General features: G+C 40.0%; 1 protein-coding gene across 10 annotated transcripts in view; it reads right to left on the reverse strand.

Annotated features, from left to right (window-relative positions):
• Positions 1-22,609, reverse strand: part of ITSN1 (intersectin 1) — a 257,076-nt gene that overhangs the window by 167,277 nt on the left and 67,190 nt on the right. For all 10 annotated transcript variants that reach the window (XM_032175654.2, XM_032175652.2, XM_032175655.2 and 7 more), the window contains exons 2-4: positions 11,062-11,121; positions 8,656-8,748; positions 7,274-7,337 (exon numbers count right to left, since the gene is read on the reverse strand). In XM_032175654.2, coding sequence (XP_032031545.1) covers positions 7,274-7,337; positions 8,656-8,748; positions 11,062-11,089 — 185 coding nt within the window. In that variant the 5' untranslated portion in view covers positions 11,090-11,121. The remainder of the gene's footprint in view (positions 1-7,273; positions 7,338-8,655; positions 8,749-11,061; positions 11,122-22,609) is intronic.

A 22,609-nucleotide genomic window follows, 5' to 3' on the forward strand; every position in this document is an offset into this window, starting at 1 on the left:
AAACTAATCTGGAAATCTAATGTGAAAGGAAAATAAAAACTCAGGAATCCAATTCACTATGCAAAAGATAGAAAAGTAAGCTGAAAGCTGGGTCATGCAAGAAGCTGTCATTCCCTTTGTTCCTAAGCAGAGAGCTACAAATAAAAGGTCAAATACCTCTACAAGTGGCTACTTTATGTTCCATTTTATCTTATGTAAAGTGCCGACTTACTGAGCACTTTACCGATTTACTATTACCTAATTGACTATTCCCCTCCCTGCTCCTTGTCTCTGGCAACATATGGATTACCATATCCTCCCTCTTTGCCCTCCAGCCTACCTGTTCCCTTTAAATACTGAAGCCATCAAAATCATCATTGGAGAAAAGCACAGTTTCTGTGATTCTGTGCTTATTTCCTCCCGGCATGTCCTTAACTTTAGCAAAATAAACTCCTAAACTGATTGAGACCTCTTGTCTCAGATACTTTTTGGTTTACACTACTTACTAGGTTCGTTGTTTTGTTTGTTTGTTTGAGACATGGTCTCACTCTGTTGCCCAGGCTGGAGTACAGTGGTACAATCACAGCTCAATGCAGGCTTGAATCCTCAGCTCAAGTGATCCTCCCACCCCATCCTCTGAGTAGCTAAGACTACAGGCATGTGCCACCACACCTGGATAATTTTTTTTTAAAGTAGAGATGAGGTCTCACTATGTTGCCCAGGCAGGTCTCAAACTCCTGGGCTCAAGTGATCCTCCTGCCTCAGCCTCACAAAGTGCTGAGATTACAGGCATGAGCCACTGCACCGGGCCTAAATTTGTTGTTTGTAGTGGAGGTGAATGCAACAATTCTGAAACTACTTTGTGTGTGTTACAGGATGAAAGGATGAGGCCAGGCTCCTCTTGCCCCACCTCATTCCCTGCAGTGTTGGCACCTACAGATTCCTTTAGGAGCCCAGTTCATCCACAAAGGCTGGCCTCAGGCTGCTCATCTCTCACCTGCTGCCCCCCTGGGCTGGAGGTGAGATCGAGCAGCAGTGCAGACTAATCCAGCTTTGTCAATCAATCATTCTCATTCATTTAAAAACCAATTATGGGGGGTAGTGGGGGGCTGGGCATCTATCTGGAAATTGGGGTTACATCTATGAAAAAGACACAGTTCCTGCCACCACAGAGCTTATATTTTAGTGCAAGCAGAACTAACAAGAGAACAAACCAGATTATTTTACATGGTGATAAGTGCTACCAAGGTAAAGGGAAAGAGGTGGGCAGAGGGGACCACTTTAGACTAGCTGGTCAGAGAATGCCACTTTGGGGAGGTGACATATGAACTGAAACCTGAAAGGCAATGAACCTGCGATGTGAGGAACTAGAGCAACTGAATTATAGGAAGAGGAAACACTAAGTACAATAACCCTGAGGCAAGGAGAAACCTGGCCCATTTAAAGAACAGGAAGAAGGCTGGGCAGGGTGGCTCAAGCCTGTAATCCCAGCACTTTAGGAGGCCGAGGCGGGCGGATCACAATGTCAGGAGATCCAGACCAGCCTGGCCAACATGGTGAAACGCTGCTACTAAAAATACAAAAATTAGCTGGGCATGGTGGCGCGCGCCTGTAGTCCCAGCTACTCGGGAGGCTGAGGCAGGAGAATCGCTTGAAGCTGGGAGGCAGAGGTTGCAGTGAGCCGAGATCGCACCACTGCACTCCTCAAAAGATTATTCCTGGCCAGGCGCAGTGGCTCATGCCTGTAATCCCAGCACTTTGAGAGGCCGAGGCAAGTGGATCAGCTGAGGTTAGGAGTTCGAGCCCAGCCTGGCCAACATGGTGAAACCCCGTCTCTACTAAAAATACAAAAATTAGCCAGGTGTGGTAGTGTGCACCTGTAATCCCAGTTAGTCAAGGTGCTGATGCAGAAGAATCGCTTGGACCCAGGAGACAGAGGTTGCAGTGAGCCCAGATTGTGCCACTGCCCAGCTTGGGCGACAGAGTGAGAATTTGTCTCAAAAAAAAAAAAAAAAAAAATTATTCCAGCTGCTGTTTGGAGACTAGAATCTAAAGGGGCAAGTATGAAAGAGAGAAGCCAGTCCAGATGCTCGAACAGTGGGCCCAGGTGAGATGACAGGTTAGGATGGTAGCAGTAGGAAAGAAGTGGCCAGACTGGGGATAAAGTCTGTAAATGCGATCATGTTGATGGACTGGGTGTGCAGGGTGAAGAAAAGAGAGAAATCGAGCGTGGTGCCCAGGTATTGGTTTGGGCAGCCAGGTAACTAAGACGTCATCTTAGTTCAACGCCATGAACTACTGAGATGGTAAAGACTCAGGAATGAGGGATGGAGGAGAGGGGATCAAGAGTCCAGGATTTTTTTTTTGTATGAGTTTAGCAAATTGATCTTGTTGGGGTTGAAGGCACTTCTGACACATACTCAGGAGTGTCTTAAGAAAGTACAAACTATTAATATATGGCTGTTTGCCCTGAACTACCCATTCTGAACCAGATCACAAAGTTGATCTAATCCTTGCCTTCATGTGTCTGGCTCCCTTCCTTCCTCTCAGGGCCCATTTCCAGGTAGTGCTTCCTCGCTCCCTCTTTTCTCTCCATTTCTGCTGGCCCTCCGTCTCAGATTCCAGAGCCCTCATCCAGCCTCTTTACCCCTGTCTCTTTTTCCTTCCTGTACCTCCTGGCTCTTGTCTATTCCCACTGCTTTATTCTCCTCCCCTCCACATCACAGCAAGGTTGAAAAAATTCTAAGCACTTCAATTGCTAAAAGGATGTCTGCCAACCTCCTTCCAGCTCCTTATTAATAAGACAATTTCTAGGAAGATGTATCATCTTTGGCCACGGTTATAATTTGGCCATTACACACACTGACTTGACTCCATCCTCTGAGAATTAAGGTTTTCTTGTATTCTTAATTGGAAATCAGCTAGGAGAGACAAGGAGTCCCCAAAGCATTAACAGATTACAGTTGAAAGTTAACAAATTAGTTAACTGGAATACAGTTTCTAAATGGAAATAAAACATAATAAAGGTTTCTAACATATACTGCCCATCAGTTCGTGTCACTCAAATATTTGAAACAAAGTCCAGAACAAAGTTAAGTAAAGCTCAGAGAGTGAAACTAGTCACAGTTTCCAATTCTCAATCCAAACTTCTCTTCTTTGCTGGATGTGGTAGCTAATGCCTATAATCCCAGCACTTTGGGAGGCTGAGGCGAGCAGACTGCTTGAGTCTAGGAGTTCAAGACCAGCCTGGGCAACATGACAAAACCCCATCTCTGCATAAAATACAAAAATTAGCCAGGGGTGGTGGTGCATGCCTGTAGTGTCAGATACTCAGGACGCTGAGGTGGGAGGATCGTTTGAGCCCAGAAGGTTGAGGATGCACTGAGCTATGATCATGCCACTGCACTCCAGTCTTGGTGACAGAGTAAGACCCTGTCTCAAAAACAAACAAAAAAGCAAAAAATTATCCTCTTCCCCAGATGACTGACACAAGGACTGCCTAAAACTTCAGAATCAAACCCATTCCTCTCTCTACCAAAAGGAGTAAGGACTTACCCTCGGACCCTACCAGAAAAATCACAGAAGAACATAAGAATAGTATGGGGGTTGGGGGGAGCTGCTTCTTTAGATCAGCTATTATTAGTTGCAATTTTAAAAACCTAGGCTTGGCCGGCTGCAGTGGGTCATGCCTGTAATTCCAGCACTTCGGGAGGCCGAGGCAGGCAGATCACTTCAGGTCAGGAGTTCGAGACCAGGCTAGCCAATATGGTGAAACCCTGTCTCTACTAAAAATACAAAAATTAGGCGGGCATGGTGGTGGACACCTGTAATCCCAGCTACTTGGGAGGCTGAGGCAGGAGAATCACTTGAACCTGGGGGGCAGAGGTTGCAGTGAGCTAAGATCGTGACATTGCACTCCAGCCTGGGCAACAGAGCAAGACTCCATCTCAAAACATAAACACAAATAAACAAACAAACAAAAAAACCTAGGCTTTAAGAGATCAAGTACTGCCCAGGGTTACTATGTGAATAAGTATCAATCAGCTCGGTTGAAAGACAGATCTTGCTAAACTCCTAATTTCCACTGCATTATTCCATCATCTGGGCAGGATATCAGTGGTTCATGAAATTTCCAATGACTTTTCAAAGACATTTCTTTTGGGAAAAGAGAGTTACAGACATTTTTTGATAGTAAAATATGCCATCACAAACTTATTTAGCAAAATGTAAGAAAAAAAATTAAAGATTAATTGATTCAATCTAAGATTGCCAAATTACCCATCTTTAATTAATAAAAATGGTCACTGTAAAAACCTGACTTTGGGCCACTCAGGTAAAAATAGTTTAGAAAGTTAAGACAACTATTTTTATTTTTTAGAGACAGGGTCTTGCTCTATCACCCAGGCTAGAAGGCACAATCATAGCTGACTGCAGCCTCGAACTCCAGGGCTTAAGCAATCCTCCCACTTCAGCCTCCCTAGCAGCTAAGACTACAGGCATGCACCACAATGCCCAGCTAATTAAAAAAAAAATTTTTTTGGCTGGGAGCAGTGGCTCACACCTGCAATCCCAGCACTTTGGGAGGTCGAGGCGGGCAGATCACAAGGTCAGGAGTTTGAGACCAGCATGACCAACATGGAGAAATCCCGTCTCTACTAAAAATACCAAAATTAGCCAGGCGTGGTAGTGTACGCCTGTAATCCCAGCTACTCAGGAGGCTGAGGCAGGAGAATCGCTTGAAGCTGGGAGGCAAAGGTTGCAGTGAGCTGAGATCGTGCCATTGCAATCCAGCCTGGACAACAAGGGCAAAACTCCGTCTCAAAAAAAAAAAAAATTTTTTTTCTTTTTTAAAGATGAGGGCTCGTTACATTGCCCAAGTTGGTCTCAAACTGCTGGGCTCAAGCAATGCTCCCACCTTGGCCTCCCAAAGCACTGAAATTACAGACGTGGGCCACCACACCCAGCCAAATGTCACTTTTTTCAATTAAGACAGTTGTCTTTGCCAGGCATGGTGGCCACACCTATAACTCCAGCACTTCGGGAGGCAAAGGCAAGAACATGGCCTGAGTCCAGGAGTTTGAGACCAGCATGGACAACATAGCAAGATCCCACCTCTACAAAAAACGGAAGAAAAAAATGAAATTCATTAGAGTGTATTTTATTTTTCTCCACCACACTTACCACCATGTGACAATTTTTGTGTTGTTATTGTCTTCCTCCACTAGACTGTTGTTTCAATAAAAGAATGGATTCTCTCTATTTTGTTCGTTGCTATATCCCCAGCACCTATTAACAGTCCCTGGCCCACAGCAGATATCTGATAAATAATTTTTCAATGTTGAAAGAATAAATGAACTTTCAAAAACTGGGAATATAACATAAAAGCATAATCCAGTGGAGGAAGTTAAGTCTGGGGAAGAAGGTTCCAGTGATAGGTCCTGACGGTGTGAGACATGATCATGTATGAACTGTGAAGCAGAAGCAGCTTGTTACAATTCACAAAGGTGCCACAGGTCTCTTGCGTTTAAACTTTCACATTTAACTGACAGAACAGCGCTTCTGTGCTCATTCTTGGAGCTGTTTCTTCATCTGAGCCTTTTACTTTACTTAAACTGTAATTCAAAAACCTCTTGGTTATCTGATTTTTTAGCTCTAATAGACAAGAAGTTAGAATTAGAATGGCTTCAGAGGAGCAAGCACACTAGTTTAGAGACAGTCTGGCGGCCAATATGCTGACAACCAGGAAAAAGAAAATAAAGCAGATACCCAAAAAAAGCACAGGGATCTGGTATCATTTCGTTTCAATTCAAATATATCCAAACACACACACACACACACACACACACACACACACACACACACACACACACACACACACATCCTGTGAAAGTTTTGCTATTTCAGGACAGAGTTACTAATTTTCATAATGATGACATTTCATCAAGAAAAGCTTAGACTGTGTTCTGTAGACTGTGCTTAAAAGAAACACAAAGCTCTATCAACCTTTATTAATTTCCATAAGATTATAAATTTAAAAGTTTGGTCATTTAAGAGGACAAAGTAGTTGGCTGAAAAATTTAGTTATGTAGAATACCCAGTCCCTGGAGATGATACCTTTTTGGGTTTTATTTTGAGGGCCTATTACGTGACAGGAGCCACAATAAGTCCTTGGTTTTTCTGGAATCCTCTCAAGAACTCTCACAAAACTATAACCATTCCTAATTTTCTAGATTAGAAAACTGAGGTCAAAGAGGGTAACTGTATCTCCAAATCAGAGACATTGAAAATGGTACATCTGGGATTCAAACTCAGGTGTACGACTACAAATCACAGGCTCTTTTTTTTTTTTTTTGAGATGGAGTCTCACTTTGTCACCCAGGCTGGAGTGCAGTGGCATGATCTCGGCTTACTGCAAGCTCCGCCTCCCAGGTTCACGCCATTCTCCTGCCTCAGCCTCCCAAGTAGCTGGGACTACAGGCACCCGCCACCACGCCCGGCTGATTTTTCGTATTTTTAGTAGAGACAGGGTTTCACCATGTTAGCCAGGATGGTCTCGATCTCCTGACCTCGTGATCCACCCGCCTCGGTCTCCCAAAGTGCTGGGATTACAGGCGTGAGCCACCGCGTCCGGCCTACATGCTCTTTCTTCATAACGAGCTGCCTTCATATCACTAATTAACTCAGGGAAGTGAAGTATTAAGCACCCTTGGTGAAAAAATGGGACATCTTAGAGGACAACAGAATTCAGCATGGCTCTCCAAAGCCACGAGCCTAGAATCCAAAACTGTATTTGCCACCCTTTTTATTATACTCTCTATTTCCTGTGGCTTAAAAGATTGAATGCCTATTTGTGATAGTCAAAGAATTCAATATTATCTATTAATATTATGGATTCACCATGCACTAACTCTCAAATATTTTCTTTACCTTTTATTCTCAGTCAATGAAAGATAAAAAATCATTCCATTATAAAGCAAGAAATGTGGGACATTCAAATAAATATGGGTGATATGGATGAAGCCAAAACTAATTGGTGAAGGAACACCAAAATTTAGATGTCTCCATGGAAATTCAACTTTTTGACAGTGTTGTCATTCAAATGTCACCACTTTTTTTGTTGTTGTTTTAGTTCCATATGAGAACGACACTTTTCAGACAACTCTCTGGTAAGAAGTAACACGATATTTCAGGTTAGAGATACATGTTCTCCTTTTATAACATAAGAAATCATATTACCAAATAGAACTAAACGATATTTTATCTTGCCTTATGCTTATGTAAAATTCCAACTTACCATATCTGTGCTAAAACAGGTTGAGGTAACCCAGATTGAAAAAAAAAGTTTCTAGCTTGATCACCTGTAAATTAAACGGAAAAAGTTTCAGGAAAAAAAAAAAAAAAAAAAACCAACAGCTGACAGAAATCCTCTAATAGCAAAATTACAAAATTAAAAAAGAGGCTGGTAATACTATAAACACTGAGTTGAGTGCATTGTAAAAGTCCAAGGATAAGCCCACAGGCAACAAACAGTAAAAGAATCCATCAGCCCTGACTTTAGAATTTAAAAAATCATCTCAAAAAGGGCCTACCATTTCCTGGCATAGATTTTCCACTTTAATTAATCTGCTATTAACTAAGATATGAACAGCTACCCATTGTGCAAAAGCACATTTATAGGAATCCTTAGGAAACTGATGACCCATACTTTCACTTTATAAAAAAAGTTCTTTGCCACTTCCAATACCTATACCCCAAATTCTGGGTACTTCTGAAATATTTACGGAGAATAAACAACAATGATTAAGAACCACACCTGAGGTCAGGAGTTCAAGACCAGCCTGGCCAACATGGTGAAGCCCCATCTCTACTAAAAATATAAAAAATAAGCTGGGCGTGGTAGTGGGCGCCTGTAATCTCAGCTACTTGGGAGGCTGAGGCAGGAGAATCATTTGAAACTGGGAGGGGAGGTTGCAGTGAGCCGAGATCATGCCATTGTACTCCAGCCTGGGCAACAAGAGCGAAATTCTGCCTCAAAAAAAAAAAAAAATTAGCTGGGCATGGTAGCAGAACAATTCCCCAGGAAATAAAGACTCCATTTTTTTCTAAAGTGAATTCCTGAAAAATAATCAAACAGGAAAATTAGTTTATTTTTGAGATGGAGTCTCGCTCTGTTACCCAGGCTTGGAGTGCAGTGGCATGATCTCGGCTCACTGCAACCTCTGCCTCTAGGGTTCAAACAATTCTCCTGCCTCAGCCTCCAAGTAGCTGGGATTACAGGTGCCCACCACCACACCCAGCTAATTTTTTATTTTTAGTAGAGACGGGGTTTCACCATGTTGGCCAGGCTGGTTTGGAACTCCTGACCTCAAGGGATCTGCCCACCTCAGCCTCCCAAAGTGCTGGGATTATAGGTGTGAACCACTGGTCCTTTGATCTTAACCAATTCCCATAAATTATATGCACAAAACAAGTGGTTTGACGTGAACTAAAAATTGCAAACAAGGAATGATTCCATTATGTGTAAAAAAATTGTAAAAGGACAGGCACAAGGTTAGGGCAAAACAGGTAAATGTCTCTCCTTGGTCATATTTGCCCATCTTGGCTTTGCATGATAGAGTTTCCACAGACATCTGCACTACTGATAAGTAAAAATGAAAAAATGCTGACTCTGATTACCAGTAATGAATCCAGATATTGGCTTTAAACTATGGAACTGCTGATCATGCTTCGCTCTTTCCTCTACAGTTATGGCCCAGATATCCAGGCTGCCTAAAATCCAAAGAAAAGACAAACAAATTATTCAGTGAGAAAAGGAAAACAAAATGCTCTCACACACTATTTCCACAGCACTTCAAGATTCTGTCAATGTATTATAAAGACTTGATAAATTCACATCTTCTTGTCCTTGGAAGTTATGCATATAAAGTTAGAAAATTAAGTGTAAAACAGGACACAAGATGTAAAAAACAGAAAGAGAGAGAATGGGAGGGAAAGAAGAGGCACACATTCCTTTTTTAGAAACTTGTTTTATAATCCCATAGTTAGCATGATTATAGTAAATTAGTAATTTACTTACATAAACCCAAGCAACAGACTAAATTAACTTAAACCTAAAACTGTACTCTCAAGTGCCTTAAATGCCACAGGTAAAAGTTATGAAAGAAGAAGTTGAGTGATAAATATCCATGAAAATCTTTTGGGGGTGATTAAAATATTAATATATCAGATTGTGGTGATGGTTGCACAACTCTATATAATTTGCTAAAAATTATTATACAGCTAAAGCCAGTAAGTTTTATGGAATATAAATTATATTTCACTAAAGCTGTTTTTAAAAATGGGTATCTCAGTATGCAGGAAGCAGACTTAAAAAAAAGAAGGGCAGGGGATGTCCTGATATGAAACAACAGCCAAAGAGAATGGGTTTTAGGTTTTCCTTCAGTTTCAGCTCTCAGGCTGACTAGATGTCCACTCACGACTGAGATCTTGCGGACTTTAGTCCTAGGTCTCCTCAAATTGACTAAAATAATTCTAGATTACATACATGAAAGCTTTCAAAAGCTCGGACACCTTCCACAAAACTGGGAATACACAATACGTATGTTTCACACAAAATGTGAATGTGCCCAGCACACCAGCAAAAACATCTAAACATTGCATCTCTCCTCTCTACCAGGTCTGGTATGACGCTGACAGATAAAGTAAAAATCCATTCAGTCACTGGAAAAATATTTACTGTGGGGATGAACGGGTGTCCAAGACAGAGATGACCCCTTCCCTCACAGGCCTTACAGTTCTGCAACTTCTAGAAGAAATTTTCACTGCCCTGTCAGAATTCATCCCTGTAATTATAAACAAAAACCAAAAATTGTACAGTAATTAAGAAAGGGGACAAAAATAAAATAGAATAAGTAGTAATTTTGAAAAGTTTACAGATCTGTGTACCAGAATCCCATGGAGACGTTTACTCTCTTCATGACAAGATTAGACAGTTTCCAAGAGTAATCCGTTAATATGAATTTTTAATAAGTATTTTTTAATAAGTACTTTTTAATAAGTATTTTTGTTAAAAAGTAACTTGGGTGTAAGCAAGAACAATTAAAAATTACCTAATAACATTAGGAAAAATTACCCAAAAAACACATTTTATGCAGACTGATATGTTTCAAACTTAGTTTAGTTTAACTAAAGTAAAACAAACAAAAATGTCATGCTTCAAATACAGGCTTTGAAAAAGTGTAAATGACCCCATCACTTCAACAAATAACTTGCTGGTAAAAAAAACAGAGGAGTGGGGGAAAATTCACTAAGAGACTTGGGAAACACATGTTTAATTGCAATGTCTGTATCTTATTTGGATCCCAATTTAAACAAACAAACCATAACAAGAAATGTCTAAAGACTATCAGGGAAATGTCCAAAGACTATAAGGTACACACTAGATATAGCAAATATTTTATAGGTACAATAATATGGTATTGTTTATTTATTTAGAGATGGAGTCTTGCTCTGTCGCCCAGGCTGGAGTGCAGTGGTGTGACCTCGGCTCATTGCAACCTCCGCCTCCTGGGTTCATGTCATTCTCTTGCCTCAGCCTCCCGAGTAGCTGGGACTACAGGCGCCCGCCACCACGCCTGGCTAATTTTTGTATTTTTCATAGAGACAGGGTTTCACTATGTTGGCCAGGCTGGTCTTGAACTCCAGACCTCAGGTGATCCACCAGCCTTGGCCTCCCAAAGTGCTGGGATTACAGGTGTGGGCCATCACGCCTGACCCAGTATTGTAAATTTTTATAGATGTGATAATAGTATTGAAGTTATGTCTTCAAACGTTTTCTTATCTTTTAGGTACACATACTAAAATATTTATAGATGAAATGATATGATGCCTAGGAGTTGCTCCAAAAGAATCCAGATGAAACAATATTGGGCATGAGTTGATAATTAATGAAACTATATGATGGAATACATGAATGTCGATTATATTATTTCCTCTACTTTTTAATTTTAAATTTGCCATAATATCAAGTTTTTAAAATGTGGTTCCAAAGTACATTAAAAAGAGAAATTTCTGAAAACTTACCACCATAAGGTGTTGGAAACTGAGCCATGGTTCTGTTACTTTTACCTTGCTAATCGACGCCTGTAAGTGAAATGCAACATTTAAGTTTATGAAAACTTAATTCCTGTATAATCATAAACACACCAACATGCTGTCTTCAATGGTCAGAGGACTAATACTAGAGCCAGAGCATAGCTCTACAATTAAGGAATTCATTCATTCATGTGTCACTTTTTAAATATACAGTTGTCCCTCATTATCTCAGGAAGACTGCTTCCAAGACCTCCCATGGATTAAAAAAAATCTGTGGATCCTCAACTCCCTGATATAAAATGGCACAGTATTTGCATATAACCTAAGCACATCCTCTTGCATACTTTAAATAATCTCTAGATTACTTACAATATCTAATACAATGTAAATGCTATGTAAACAACTGTTATTCTGTATGCTTAAAAGTCTGTACATGTTTAGTACAGACATAATTTTTTTCCCTCAAATGTTTTCAATCTCTGGTAGGCTGAATCTATGGACTCTGTGAAACCCATGGATACGGAGGGCTGACTGTACCTTTTTCTTAACCATCTATAAATACCAGTCCATCTACTTGATGGTTATAATCAAAGCTTCTTTTCATTGAGCACTTAGTACATGCTACACATTATACTAGGTAATTTATAGGTCTTATCTCTTCTACTCATCATCACAGCCCTGTGAGATAGGTTACAATTATCACCATCCCCCTATTATGGATCAGGAAAATGAAAACCAGAGAGGGTACGTGATTAGCGTGATACCATTCGTTTGGTGACCACAGGCTGTGGAGTTAGCTATCCTGCTAACTCCATATCCTGTAAACAATGCATATGACACTAACATCTGTCCAGAATACCAAACACAAATCTAATGCTCCAAAAATCTCCATCAGGCATTATTTATTCATGAACAGCCAATGTGAAAAAAAGCCAGTCCTCTTCTCTAACTAAAAACAAAAATCCAGATTTAGGGCCGGGTGCAGTGGCTCACGCCTGTAATCCCAGAACTTTGGGAGGCCGAGGCGGGCGGATCACGAGGTCAGGAGATTGAGACCATCCTAGCTAACACGGAAAAACCCCGTCTCTACTGGAAATACACACACACAAAAAAATTAGCTGGGCATGGTGGCGGGTGCCTGTAGTCCCAGCTACTCGGGAGGCTGAGGCAGGAGAATGGCGTGAAACCAGGAGATGGAGCTTGCAGTGAGCCGAGACTGTGCCCCTGTACTCCAGCCTGGGTGACCGAGCAAGACTCCGTCTCAAAAAAATCCAGATTTAGTGAATATTTTTCCTTACGTTTAATTTAACAGGGTAAACGCACAGTTAAAAATGAGTATTGGCTGGGAGCAGTGGCTCACACCTGTAAGCCCAGCATTTTGCGAGGCTGAGTCGGGCAGATCACTTGAGTCCAAGAGTTCGAGATCAGCCTGGGCAACATGGCAAAACCCTGTTTCTAGTAAAAATACAAAAATTAGCCAGGCGTGGTTGCATAAGCCTGTAGTCCCAGCTACTCAGGAGGCTGAGGTGGCAGAATAACCTGAGCTCGGGAGGTCAAGGCTACAGTGAGCTGAGATGGTGTCACTGTACTCCAGCCTGAGCAACTGGAGAGAGACCCTGCCTCAAAAATAAAAATTTTAAAAAAAGAATAAATGAGTACTAAATACTCACAGATTTAAAATCTTAAATTTAGATTTTAAAAAATGAGTCTCTTGCCCTAATACATCTCAATTTCATCTTCCAATTTGTCCACAGAAGTTTTTTCCAACTATCACATTTTTAAATTTCCAAAAGCACTTTCTTGTTCTCTGTTCTTCTGTTTCTTGGATCATTGGATTCCTCTGGGTTCCTTTTTTGTTCATTGGCTCATTGACTAGGTCTCTTTCACCTTTTTTTTTTTTTTTTTTTTTTGAGACAGAGTCTTGCTTTGTTGCCCAGGCGATCTCAGCTCACTGCAACCTCTGCCTCCCAGGTTCAAGCAATTCTCTTGCCTCAGTCTCCTGAGTAGCTGTGATTATAGGCACGCCCCACCACGCCCGGCTAATTTTTATATTTTTAGTAGAGATGGAGTTTCACCGTGTTGGCCAGGCTGGTCTCAAACTCCTGACCTTGTGATCCGCCCATCTCAGTCGTCTCTTTCACTTTTAAGGTTTTCCTTATGTATCATCTAGTGATCCCTGGATGCGCGCCCATATTTAATAGTGAGGCACTAAAAAACTGCCCAAGCTCAGCGTGGGTGGCAGGCTTGTTGACTAATGGGCTTCTCTGTAAAATGATCAGGTATATTGAGTTACCTTTTCACTAGGACACCTCCAAATGTTCAGTAATGTGGAGGTTTCTTCATCGAAGCTGTTAAGTTTTGCCAGGTAGAACGAAGTGCTGGGTGGGGTGTGAAGGGATCAACTCACCTAAGTGCTGCCTTGAGGAGGAGTGAAGAAGGGAGGAGGAGGTAGGGCCCTACACTTCAGTGTGCAGACTTGAACAGGCTCACTTGACTTTCAATCCCATGCTTCACCTCTCTAGTCTGGAGCACTTCTGGTTTTAGTGCTCCTCCCATTTCCCCAGCAGACAGGGGACTGAAGTAGTTACCTATCTGCTGGAGTGTAGGAGAGGAAGGTCTAAAAGATCTGGATATGGACTTTTAAGGAATTTCCACTGTGAGCTGTAAAACTGACTTCAGCCTTTTGGAATATGTGGAGCCTCCAAGCACAAGGAACTCTCTCAAGATATCCCTGGGGCATGCTGTTATCTCCGTAACTGACCTCTGCAGGTACTTAGGTGGTATCTTTCTCTGTGAACTCAGTTACTACTCTCTCCATTCACTTTCTGTTTTGAAAAATTGTTAAAATCTTTGGTCCCTGTCTCCTTTACTGTTATATTTCTCCTTATGAATTAAGATTTTATTTATTTATGTATTTTATTATTTTATTTATTTATTGAGACAGAGTCTCACTCTGTCCCCAGGCTGGAGTACAGTGGCACAATCTTGGCTCACTGCAACCTCCACCTCCTGGGTTCAAGCAATTCTCCTGCCTCTGCCTCCCAAGTAGCTGGGATTACAGGTGACAACACCCCATCCGCCCGGCTATGAATTAACATTTTTAAGCTTCCTTTGAGATTACTGCAGACTTTAGGGAAGGAGAAAACAAGTGTAGTCAAGACACCATATTTCACCAGAGGTTTGTGAATCAGACTACTTCTCACTGTAGATTCCCTTTAGAAACTGCAGCTGCCCTTCTTTTCCTCGACAATTTCTCATTCAATATATTGTATAGGCAACCTTGATAATTCTCTTAAAAATTTTAATGTCTCATTTAGTCCTCATAAAATCCTTTTGGAATCAACATGTCATATACCTTTTTATAGAGTTTCCCAAAAATGGTAAGCTCTGGATTTTAAATGCATAGTAAAACAGATATTTAATATATATGAGAATACATTCTGTTCATTCAGTTTTACTTCCATTTTTTTACTGTGTTGCAAAATAAAGAGGTTATTGATTTCTCTTCTTTGTATCCAGCTACTTTACCACACTTTCTTATTAGTGCTAATAGTCTCACATATGAATCTCTTAGATTTCCTAGATCTATATCTTCCGGAAATAAAGAATTTAGCCTTACATTACTAGCCCAAAGCAATAATACTAAGCTATACAAAATAGTTGTGATAGCAATAATTTTTGTATTGCCTGTGACTTTCACAGTGACAGTTTTGGTATTTCATATTTTAATAGGTTGGTTTGTTGTTGTAGTTTAGTAAAGATTATTTACCATGTTTATGTAGTTTTCTTCTATTCCTATTTTTTATAATTTTATTAAGAAATGGCTGCTAAATTTTTTTCAGCAGCTTTAAGCATCTAGTGAGATAATGAATTTCTCCTTTACTTACATTCTGAATTATAGTGACATATTTGCAAATATTGAATTATCCTAGAATTTGTACAACAGACCAATTCATATATGCATGTTATTCTTTCACTACACAGCTAGGTTTGATTTGCTAATATTTTCTTTAAACTTTTTGTTTAAGAAAATGTTATACATAATACTATGCAACAAATGGCAAATCCAGAGGAAATGCATGCATTTCAACCTTCCTATAAATCTCGAAAATTATCTTAAGAAAAAATGATTTTATGAAGTTAGCATTAGCTTAATACTAAACTATGATACTGAAAGCATTAAAATAGACCATTTTTACTTATAGATATAGATATAATAATTTTATGCCTTACTTTAAATATTTCACAGCTACTATGAGAGGATCACAGCAAACATAAGTATAACTCTTATGATTTAAAATATACTTATAGTCATTATCAGTTCCTGACAAAGCATCTAAGACTATTTTTTATTTACCATCCTACTCTAGAACTTAGGAAATAATTCTCACCCTAGGTGAATCTCTACTCCTCAAAAGCCTTCACCTCACTATGACTAATATTAGACTACATTTACCTTCCGGCCCTTCTGACCTCCAACTCTACTTCTCCTTCATCTGTATCTCTTAAGTGACAACCAAAGGGACTCCACGTTCTCCCTCTTTCCCTCCCTAATTAAAGCCCGATTTCTTTAGTGTCATGTTCTCAGCTGGATGTGAGCAAGGAATCTACCTAATGAAAACTAAATTATGTTTATATATGAATGAAGAGGTACCTTTCAGGCTTATTCACTAACACAATAGAAAAATTATGGCTTAAAGATGAGGCTGGGCCAGGGGCAGTGGCTCACGCCTGTAATCCCAGCACTTTGGGAGGCCAAGGCGGGTGGATCACGAGGTCAAGAGATCGAGACCATCCCGGCTAACACGGTGAAACCCCGTCTCCACTAAACAAAAAATTAGCCCATTGTGGTGACACATGCCTGTAGTTCCAGCTACTCAGGAGGCTGAGGCAGGAGAACTGCTTGAACCCAAGAGGCAGAGGTTGCAGCGAGCCGAGATCGCGCCACTGCACTCCGGCTTGGGTGGCACAGCGAGACTCCGTCTCAAAAAAAAAATAAAATAAAATAAAAAATAAGGCTGGAATTTTCCCACATAATTTTCTTCTAACCACAGGTCTTTCCAATGCCAATCACAGAGAGGTTCTCCTTGGCTCCTAAGGAACCCCAGACAATAGTAGTAACATGTAGATGAAGCAACATCTTTCAATCACATCTCCTTTTGTGTTCTATGCTACCTGGACAGACCATGGAGATGACATCTTGGCTTAAGGTGTTTTGTCCTACCGTTATATATGCTTGCTGTATGAATTACTATAATTTGAAAAAATATATAGTAATTTGTAAAAGGCTACCATGTTGAGACCGGGAGTGGTGGCTCACGCCTGTAATCCCAGCACTTTGGGAGGATGAGGCAGGCAGATCACGAGGTCAGCAGATTGAGACCATCCTGGCTAATATGGTGAAACCCCACCTCTACTAAAAATACCAAAAAAAAATTAGCCGGGCATGGTGGAGGGTGCCTGTAGTCCCAGCTACTCAGGAGGCTGAGGCAGGAGAATGGCGTGAACCTGGGAGGCGGAGCTTGCAGTGAGCCTAGATCGTGCCACTGCACTCCAGCCCGGGAGACAGAGCAAGACTCCGTCTCAAAAAAAAAAAAAAAAAAAAAAAAGAAAAAAGAAAAAAGGCTACCATGTTGAAAAAGAATAATCACATACCCAAAACATAAAATAATGTCACAAAACCTGGGCAGGTGCGGTGGCTCCCACCTGGAATCCCAGCACTTTGCGAGGCCGACACAGGCAGATCACTTGAGGTGAGGAGTTCGCAACCAGCATGGCCAACATGCTAAAATGCTGTCTCTAATAAAAACACAAAAATCAGTTGGGCGTGGTGGTGGGCGCTCGTAATCCCAACTACTCAGGAGGGTGAGGCACAAGAATCACTTGAACCTAGGAGGCAGAGGTTACAGTGAATCAAGATCCTGCCACAGCACTCCAGCCTGGACAGCAAGAGAAAGACTCAGTCTCAAAAATAAAAATAAAATAAAATGTCACAAACCAGAGTTCTGCTTCTGCTATAGCAGACAGAACACAAAATCTAACTATAATACTTGAGGACAATAAGAAGTAAACAAAAGTAGGCAGATTTGGGAGGTCAGTGAAAAGGTTCTAAAAAGTTTCCTTTCCGTGGAGTAAAAAGTTTCTTTTTCGTCTTTTCTCCACAACTCTGCCCCACAGATGGGCCCCAGTCAGGGAGCTAGGCAGTGAAGCACAGGTGCAGAGACTAAAACTCCAACAGAAACACAGTCTTTGTGGTTAAAGGAACTAATGAAAAAGGCACCTGTGGGCTGTAAAGTGTGGGGAAAACCAGAGAGGAAAAAAGCTAGAAACGGGACCTGCCATTGTGTGAATGAACTTCCGCTTGTCTTAGGCTCACACCTGAGATATGGATATGCACGACAGGCTCAAAGTAGCACAGCACTGGTCTTGAAAACTGAACTGAGAAAGGAACCCCTGTCCACAGACAGCACAGAGAATTTATAGTCTGGTATATAACCGAGGTAGATCTAACCAAGTTAGATACCTACTGAAACAAACAGCATTCTGCAGACGATTACAACAGCACACAACATCTATACAACATGAAACTCACAATGTCCAGGATATAATCCAAAACTACTGGACATCAAAGAAGTAAGAAAATCTGACAAATTCTTAAAAAAAAAAAATTGCAATCAACAGATGCCAACTCCAAGACAATGAAAATGTTGAAATTATCACACAAAGACTGTAGAACAGCCATTACACCTACTTTCCATGAGGCAAACACAAACACAAATGCATGGAAACATACAAGTTATCAGCAGAGAAAGAAAAACTAGTTTAAAAAGAATCAAATGGAAATTTTAGAGCGAAAGTGAGATCTTTAAGAATGAAAGCAGAGCAAAAGAAATGGCAAACATCTGAGTAAATATAAAATTATTTTTCCTATTAAGGTCTTTAAAATATGTAGACTGTTGAAAGCAAATACTGTAACACTGTGTAGTAGGGTTTCAACATAAACATAACACATATGACAACTGTAACATAAACGTCTCTGGGGGGAGAGTAAACGGACTTTTATGGCTGCAAACCTTCTACATTCTACATGAAGTGATAAAATATTAACTCTAAGTTGATTACAAAAGGTTAAGTAAATATATTTACTACCTGGAGCAATTACACAACACACACACACACACACACACACACAGAAAAAGACATAGCCAAAAAGTCAAGAGGCAAATGAAAATGGAAGAAAGAAAGAAAAAAAACCAGAAAGGACAAACAAAACCAATAACAGGAAGATGGCAGGTCTAATTCCAACAACCGATAATTACATTAAATGTTAATACTCTAAACAATAACAGAGAAAAAAACTGGGAAAAAGAAATGTAAACCAACAGTAAGTGGAAGAAAGGAAATTACAGTGATATGGCAGGATGAATAAAAATACAGACAACAGAGAAAATTACAGAATCAAACTCTGGTTCTTTGAAAAAAAATTTACAAACCTCGAGCCAGACACAGAGACAAAAAAAAATCATAGAAATAAGGGGCATCCCCATCAATCCTACAAACATTTAAAAAATAAGAAATAGTAAAAACAGCCTTATGCCAACAAATTTGACAGTGTAGATAAAAGAAACAAATTTCTTGGAAAATAAAGCTTACTAAAATTGATACAAGAATCTGAACACTCTTATATTTATTAAAGAAGCTGATTTTATCATTAAAAACCTTCCCCGGCCAGGCACGGTGGCTCACACCTGTAATCCCAGCACTTTGGGATCACGAGGTCAGGAGATCGAGACCATCCTGGCCAACGTCTCTACTAAAAACACAAAAATTAGCTGGGTGTGGTAGCATGCGCCTGTAGTCCCAGCTACTCAGGAGGCTGAGGCAGGAGAATCACTTGAACCCGAGAGGCGGAGGTTGCAGTGAGCCAAGATCGCACCACTGCACTCCAGCCTGGCGACGGAGCAAGACTCCGTCTCAAAAAAAAAAAAAATCCCCCAAAAGAAAGCCATAGTCTGTTTCACTGGTGAATTCTTTCAAAGAAGAAATAATATAAAAATTATGCAAAGTTTTTCAAACAAAAAGGAGATCACTGCCCACCTCACTTTTTTAGGTCATACAACTATAATACCAAAACCTCACAGGCATTACAAAAAATAAATAATAGAACAAGATCCCTAAAGAATATAGATACAAAAATCATTCACATAAATTAAAAATTGAACATCAATATTATATAAAAAGGATACTAAAATATAACCAAATAGTTTATCCTAGAAATGCAAGATTAAACCATTCAGAAAATGTAATCTACCATATCAGCAGAATAAAGCAGAAAGCCCATATGATCATGTGAACAGATATTTTTTAAAAGCTTCTGACAAAAACTCAACATCCAATCATGATTTAAAAAAACCAGGCCGGGCATGGTGGCTCATGCCTGTAATCCCAGCACTTTGGGAGGCCAAGGCGGGAGATCGAGACCATCCTAGCTAACATGGTGAAACCCCGTCTCTACTAAAAATACAAAATAATTAGCCAGGCGTGGTGGCAGGCGCCTGTAGTCCCAGCTACTCGGGAAGCTGAGGCAGGAGAATGGCATGAATCCAGGAGGCAGAGTTTGCAGTGAGCCGAGATCATGCCGCTGCACTCCAGCCCGGGTGACAGAGCGAGACTCTGTCTCAAGAAAAAAAAAAAAAAAAGTCTCAGCAAATTAGAATTAGTAGAAAACTTCTACAAACAGATATAGGGGATCCATGAACAGCCTACATCTAACATCACAGTTAACAGTTAAAGACTGAATTTCTCAGCCTGAGATCAGGAAGAAGACAAGGATATCTGCTTTTACCACTTCTGTGCAACACTGATATGGAGATTCTACTCAATAAAGTAATAAAAACAACAGGCAAAAAATAGGCATGAAGATTGGAAAGTAAAAATAAAGCTCTCCTTATTTATAGATATCACTGTTTATATAGAAAATCCCAGAGAATCTAGAAAACAATGACTATATTCAATAAGTGAATTTAACAAAACTGTAGGATAAAAGGTTAATGTATTATGAATTCTTAAATGAATTCTTAAATACTAGCAAGCAAAAAACTGGAAAGTGGAATTAAGAAACACAACTGTTTTACAGTAGCATCAAAAAATGTAAAATTTCTAAATGTAAATTTAACAAAAGACAGGCTGGGTGCGGTGCCTCATGCCTGTAATCCCAGCACTTTGGGAAGCCAAGGCGGGTGAGTCACCTGAGGACAGGAGTTTGAGACCAGCCTGACCACTAAAAATACAATATCAGCCAGGCATGGTGGCACATGCCCGTAATTCCAGCTACTTGGGAGGCTGAGGCATGAAAATCGCTTGAACCCGGGAAGCCCGGCCTGGGCAACAAGAGTGAAACTCCGTCTCAAACAAACACACAAAAAAACATATACAAGGCCTCTACACTTAGAACTACAAAATATTGTGAAGAAAACTTAAAGAAGACCTAAATAAATGGTACTAAGATACTAAGTTCATGGGTTGAAAGATTAAATATTGTGAAAATGCCATTCTTTCCTAAGGGTTTGTATATTCAATGCAATCCCTATCAAAATTGCAGCAGGCTTTGTGGCAGAAATCGGCAAGCTGATAGTAAAGACCTAGAATAAGCAGAGCAGCTTTTTAAAAGAACAAAGTTGAAAGATTTACCCTGATTTCAAGATTTACTATAAAACAACAGTAGTCAAGGCCTTTTGGGATTGGTGTAAAGAGACAGATCAATAAAACAGAAAAGAGTTCAGAAAGACCTACCCATCTGGTTAATTGATTTTTGGCAAAGTTGTAAAGACAAATCACTGGAGGAAAAAAGTCTTTCAACGAACAAAGTGGATCAACTGGATATCCAGGTGGGGAGAAAAGCCAACACTGACACTTTACATAATACATAAAAATTAATTCAAAATGGGTCCTAGGCCTAAATGCAAAACCATATACGCTTCACATAAAAATCTTAAAAGATGGGAGAATATCTTCCTGAACTTAGGCTAGACAATTTCTCAAAACACAAGGAAGCATGATTTATAAAAGAAAAAATTAGGCCGGGCACAGTGGCTCACGCCTGTAATCCCAGCACTTTGGGAAGCCAAGGCGGGTGGATCACCTGAGGTCTGGAGTTCAAGACCAGCCTGACCGACATGGAGAAACCCCGTCTCTACTAAAAATACAAAATTAGCCGGGCGTGGTGGCGCATGCCTGTAATCCTAGCCACTCCGGAGGCTGAGGCAGGAGAATGGCTTGAACCTGGGAGGTGGGGTTGCTGTGAGCCGAGATCGCGCCATTGCACTCCAGCCTGGGCAACAAGAGCAAAACTCCATCTCAAAAAAAAGAAAAAAGAAAAAATTAGTAAACTGGGCTTCAAAGTAATTAAAAAAAAAAACAGTTCTTCAAAAGATAACCATTATGAAAACAAAAAAGCAAACCACAGAGACAAAGAAAATACTTGCAACACATACGTTAGAAAAAGGACTTGTATCCACAATATATAAAGAACTCTTACAATTTAAGAATAAGACAGCTCAGTGAGGAAATGGCTGAGATGTAAAATAACTTCTAGAAATGGGCAATAAACCCATGAAAAGATGTTCAACACTATTAACCATCAGGGAAATGCAAACTAAAATCACATTGACATGCCACTATATTTCCACTAGAATGGCTAATATGAGAAAGAATGACCACATCTAGTGTTGATGAGGATGTGGAACAGCTCTACACATTGCTGAGAGGAATGTAAAATTGTACAAACTTTCAAAAATATAGTTTTCTTAAAACATTACACAGCTACCACTCCACCTAGCCACTCTACTTCATTTGGCTAAGAGAAATGAAAACTTATGTCCACATAAAGATTTCTACATAAATGTTCTATCAAGCTTTATTTTTAAGAGCCAAAAACTGAAACCCAAATGTCAATCAACTGATCAATGAATAAACAAAATCTATCCATACAATGAAATGCTACTTGGCAATAAAAAGGAACCAACTGTTACATATGCAACAACATGCATGAATCTCAAAATTATTATGCTAAGTGAAAGAAGTCAGGTTAAAAAAGAAGTATATACCTATGATTCCACTTTCGGAAAAATTCTAGAAAATGTAAACTGATTATAGTGACAAAAACCCCGTCAGTGGTTTCCTGAAGATGGGAGAAGAAAAAAGGACACAAAACAGAGAGGCATAAGAAACTTTGGGGGAACAGAAGTGTTTGCTCTCTTGGGAATGATGATTTCACAGGCATATTATATATGTCAAAACTAACCAAACTGTACATTTTAAATATACGCATTTAAAGTGCAGTGCCTCACATCTGTAAGCCCAGTGCTTTGGGATTCCAAGGTGGGAACATCACTTTAGGCCAGGAGTTCAAGACTAGCCTGGGCAACATAGTGAGACCCCCACACACACACAAAAAATAAAAAATTGAAAAAACATAAAAATAAAAAATAAGTATATGCATTTAGTACACTTCAATTACATATTAATAAAATCGAAA

Source organism: Hylobates moloch, unplaced genomic scaffold, assembly GCF_009828535.3.
Source record: "Hylobates moloch isolate HMO894 unplaced genomic scaffold, HMol_V3 SCAFFOLD_14, whole genome shotgun sequence".
In the NCBI taxonomy this organism is placed as follows: Eukaryota; Metazoa; Chordata; class Mammalia; order Primates; family Hylobatidae; genus Hylobates; species Hylobates moloch.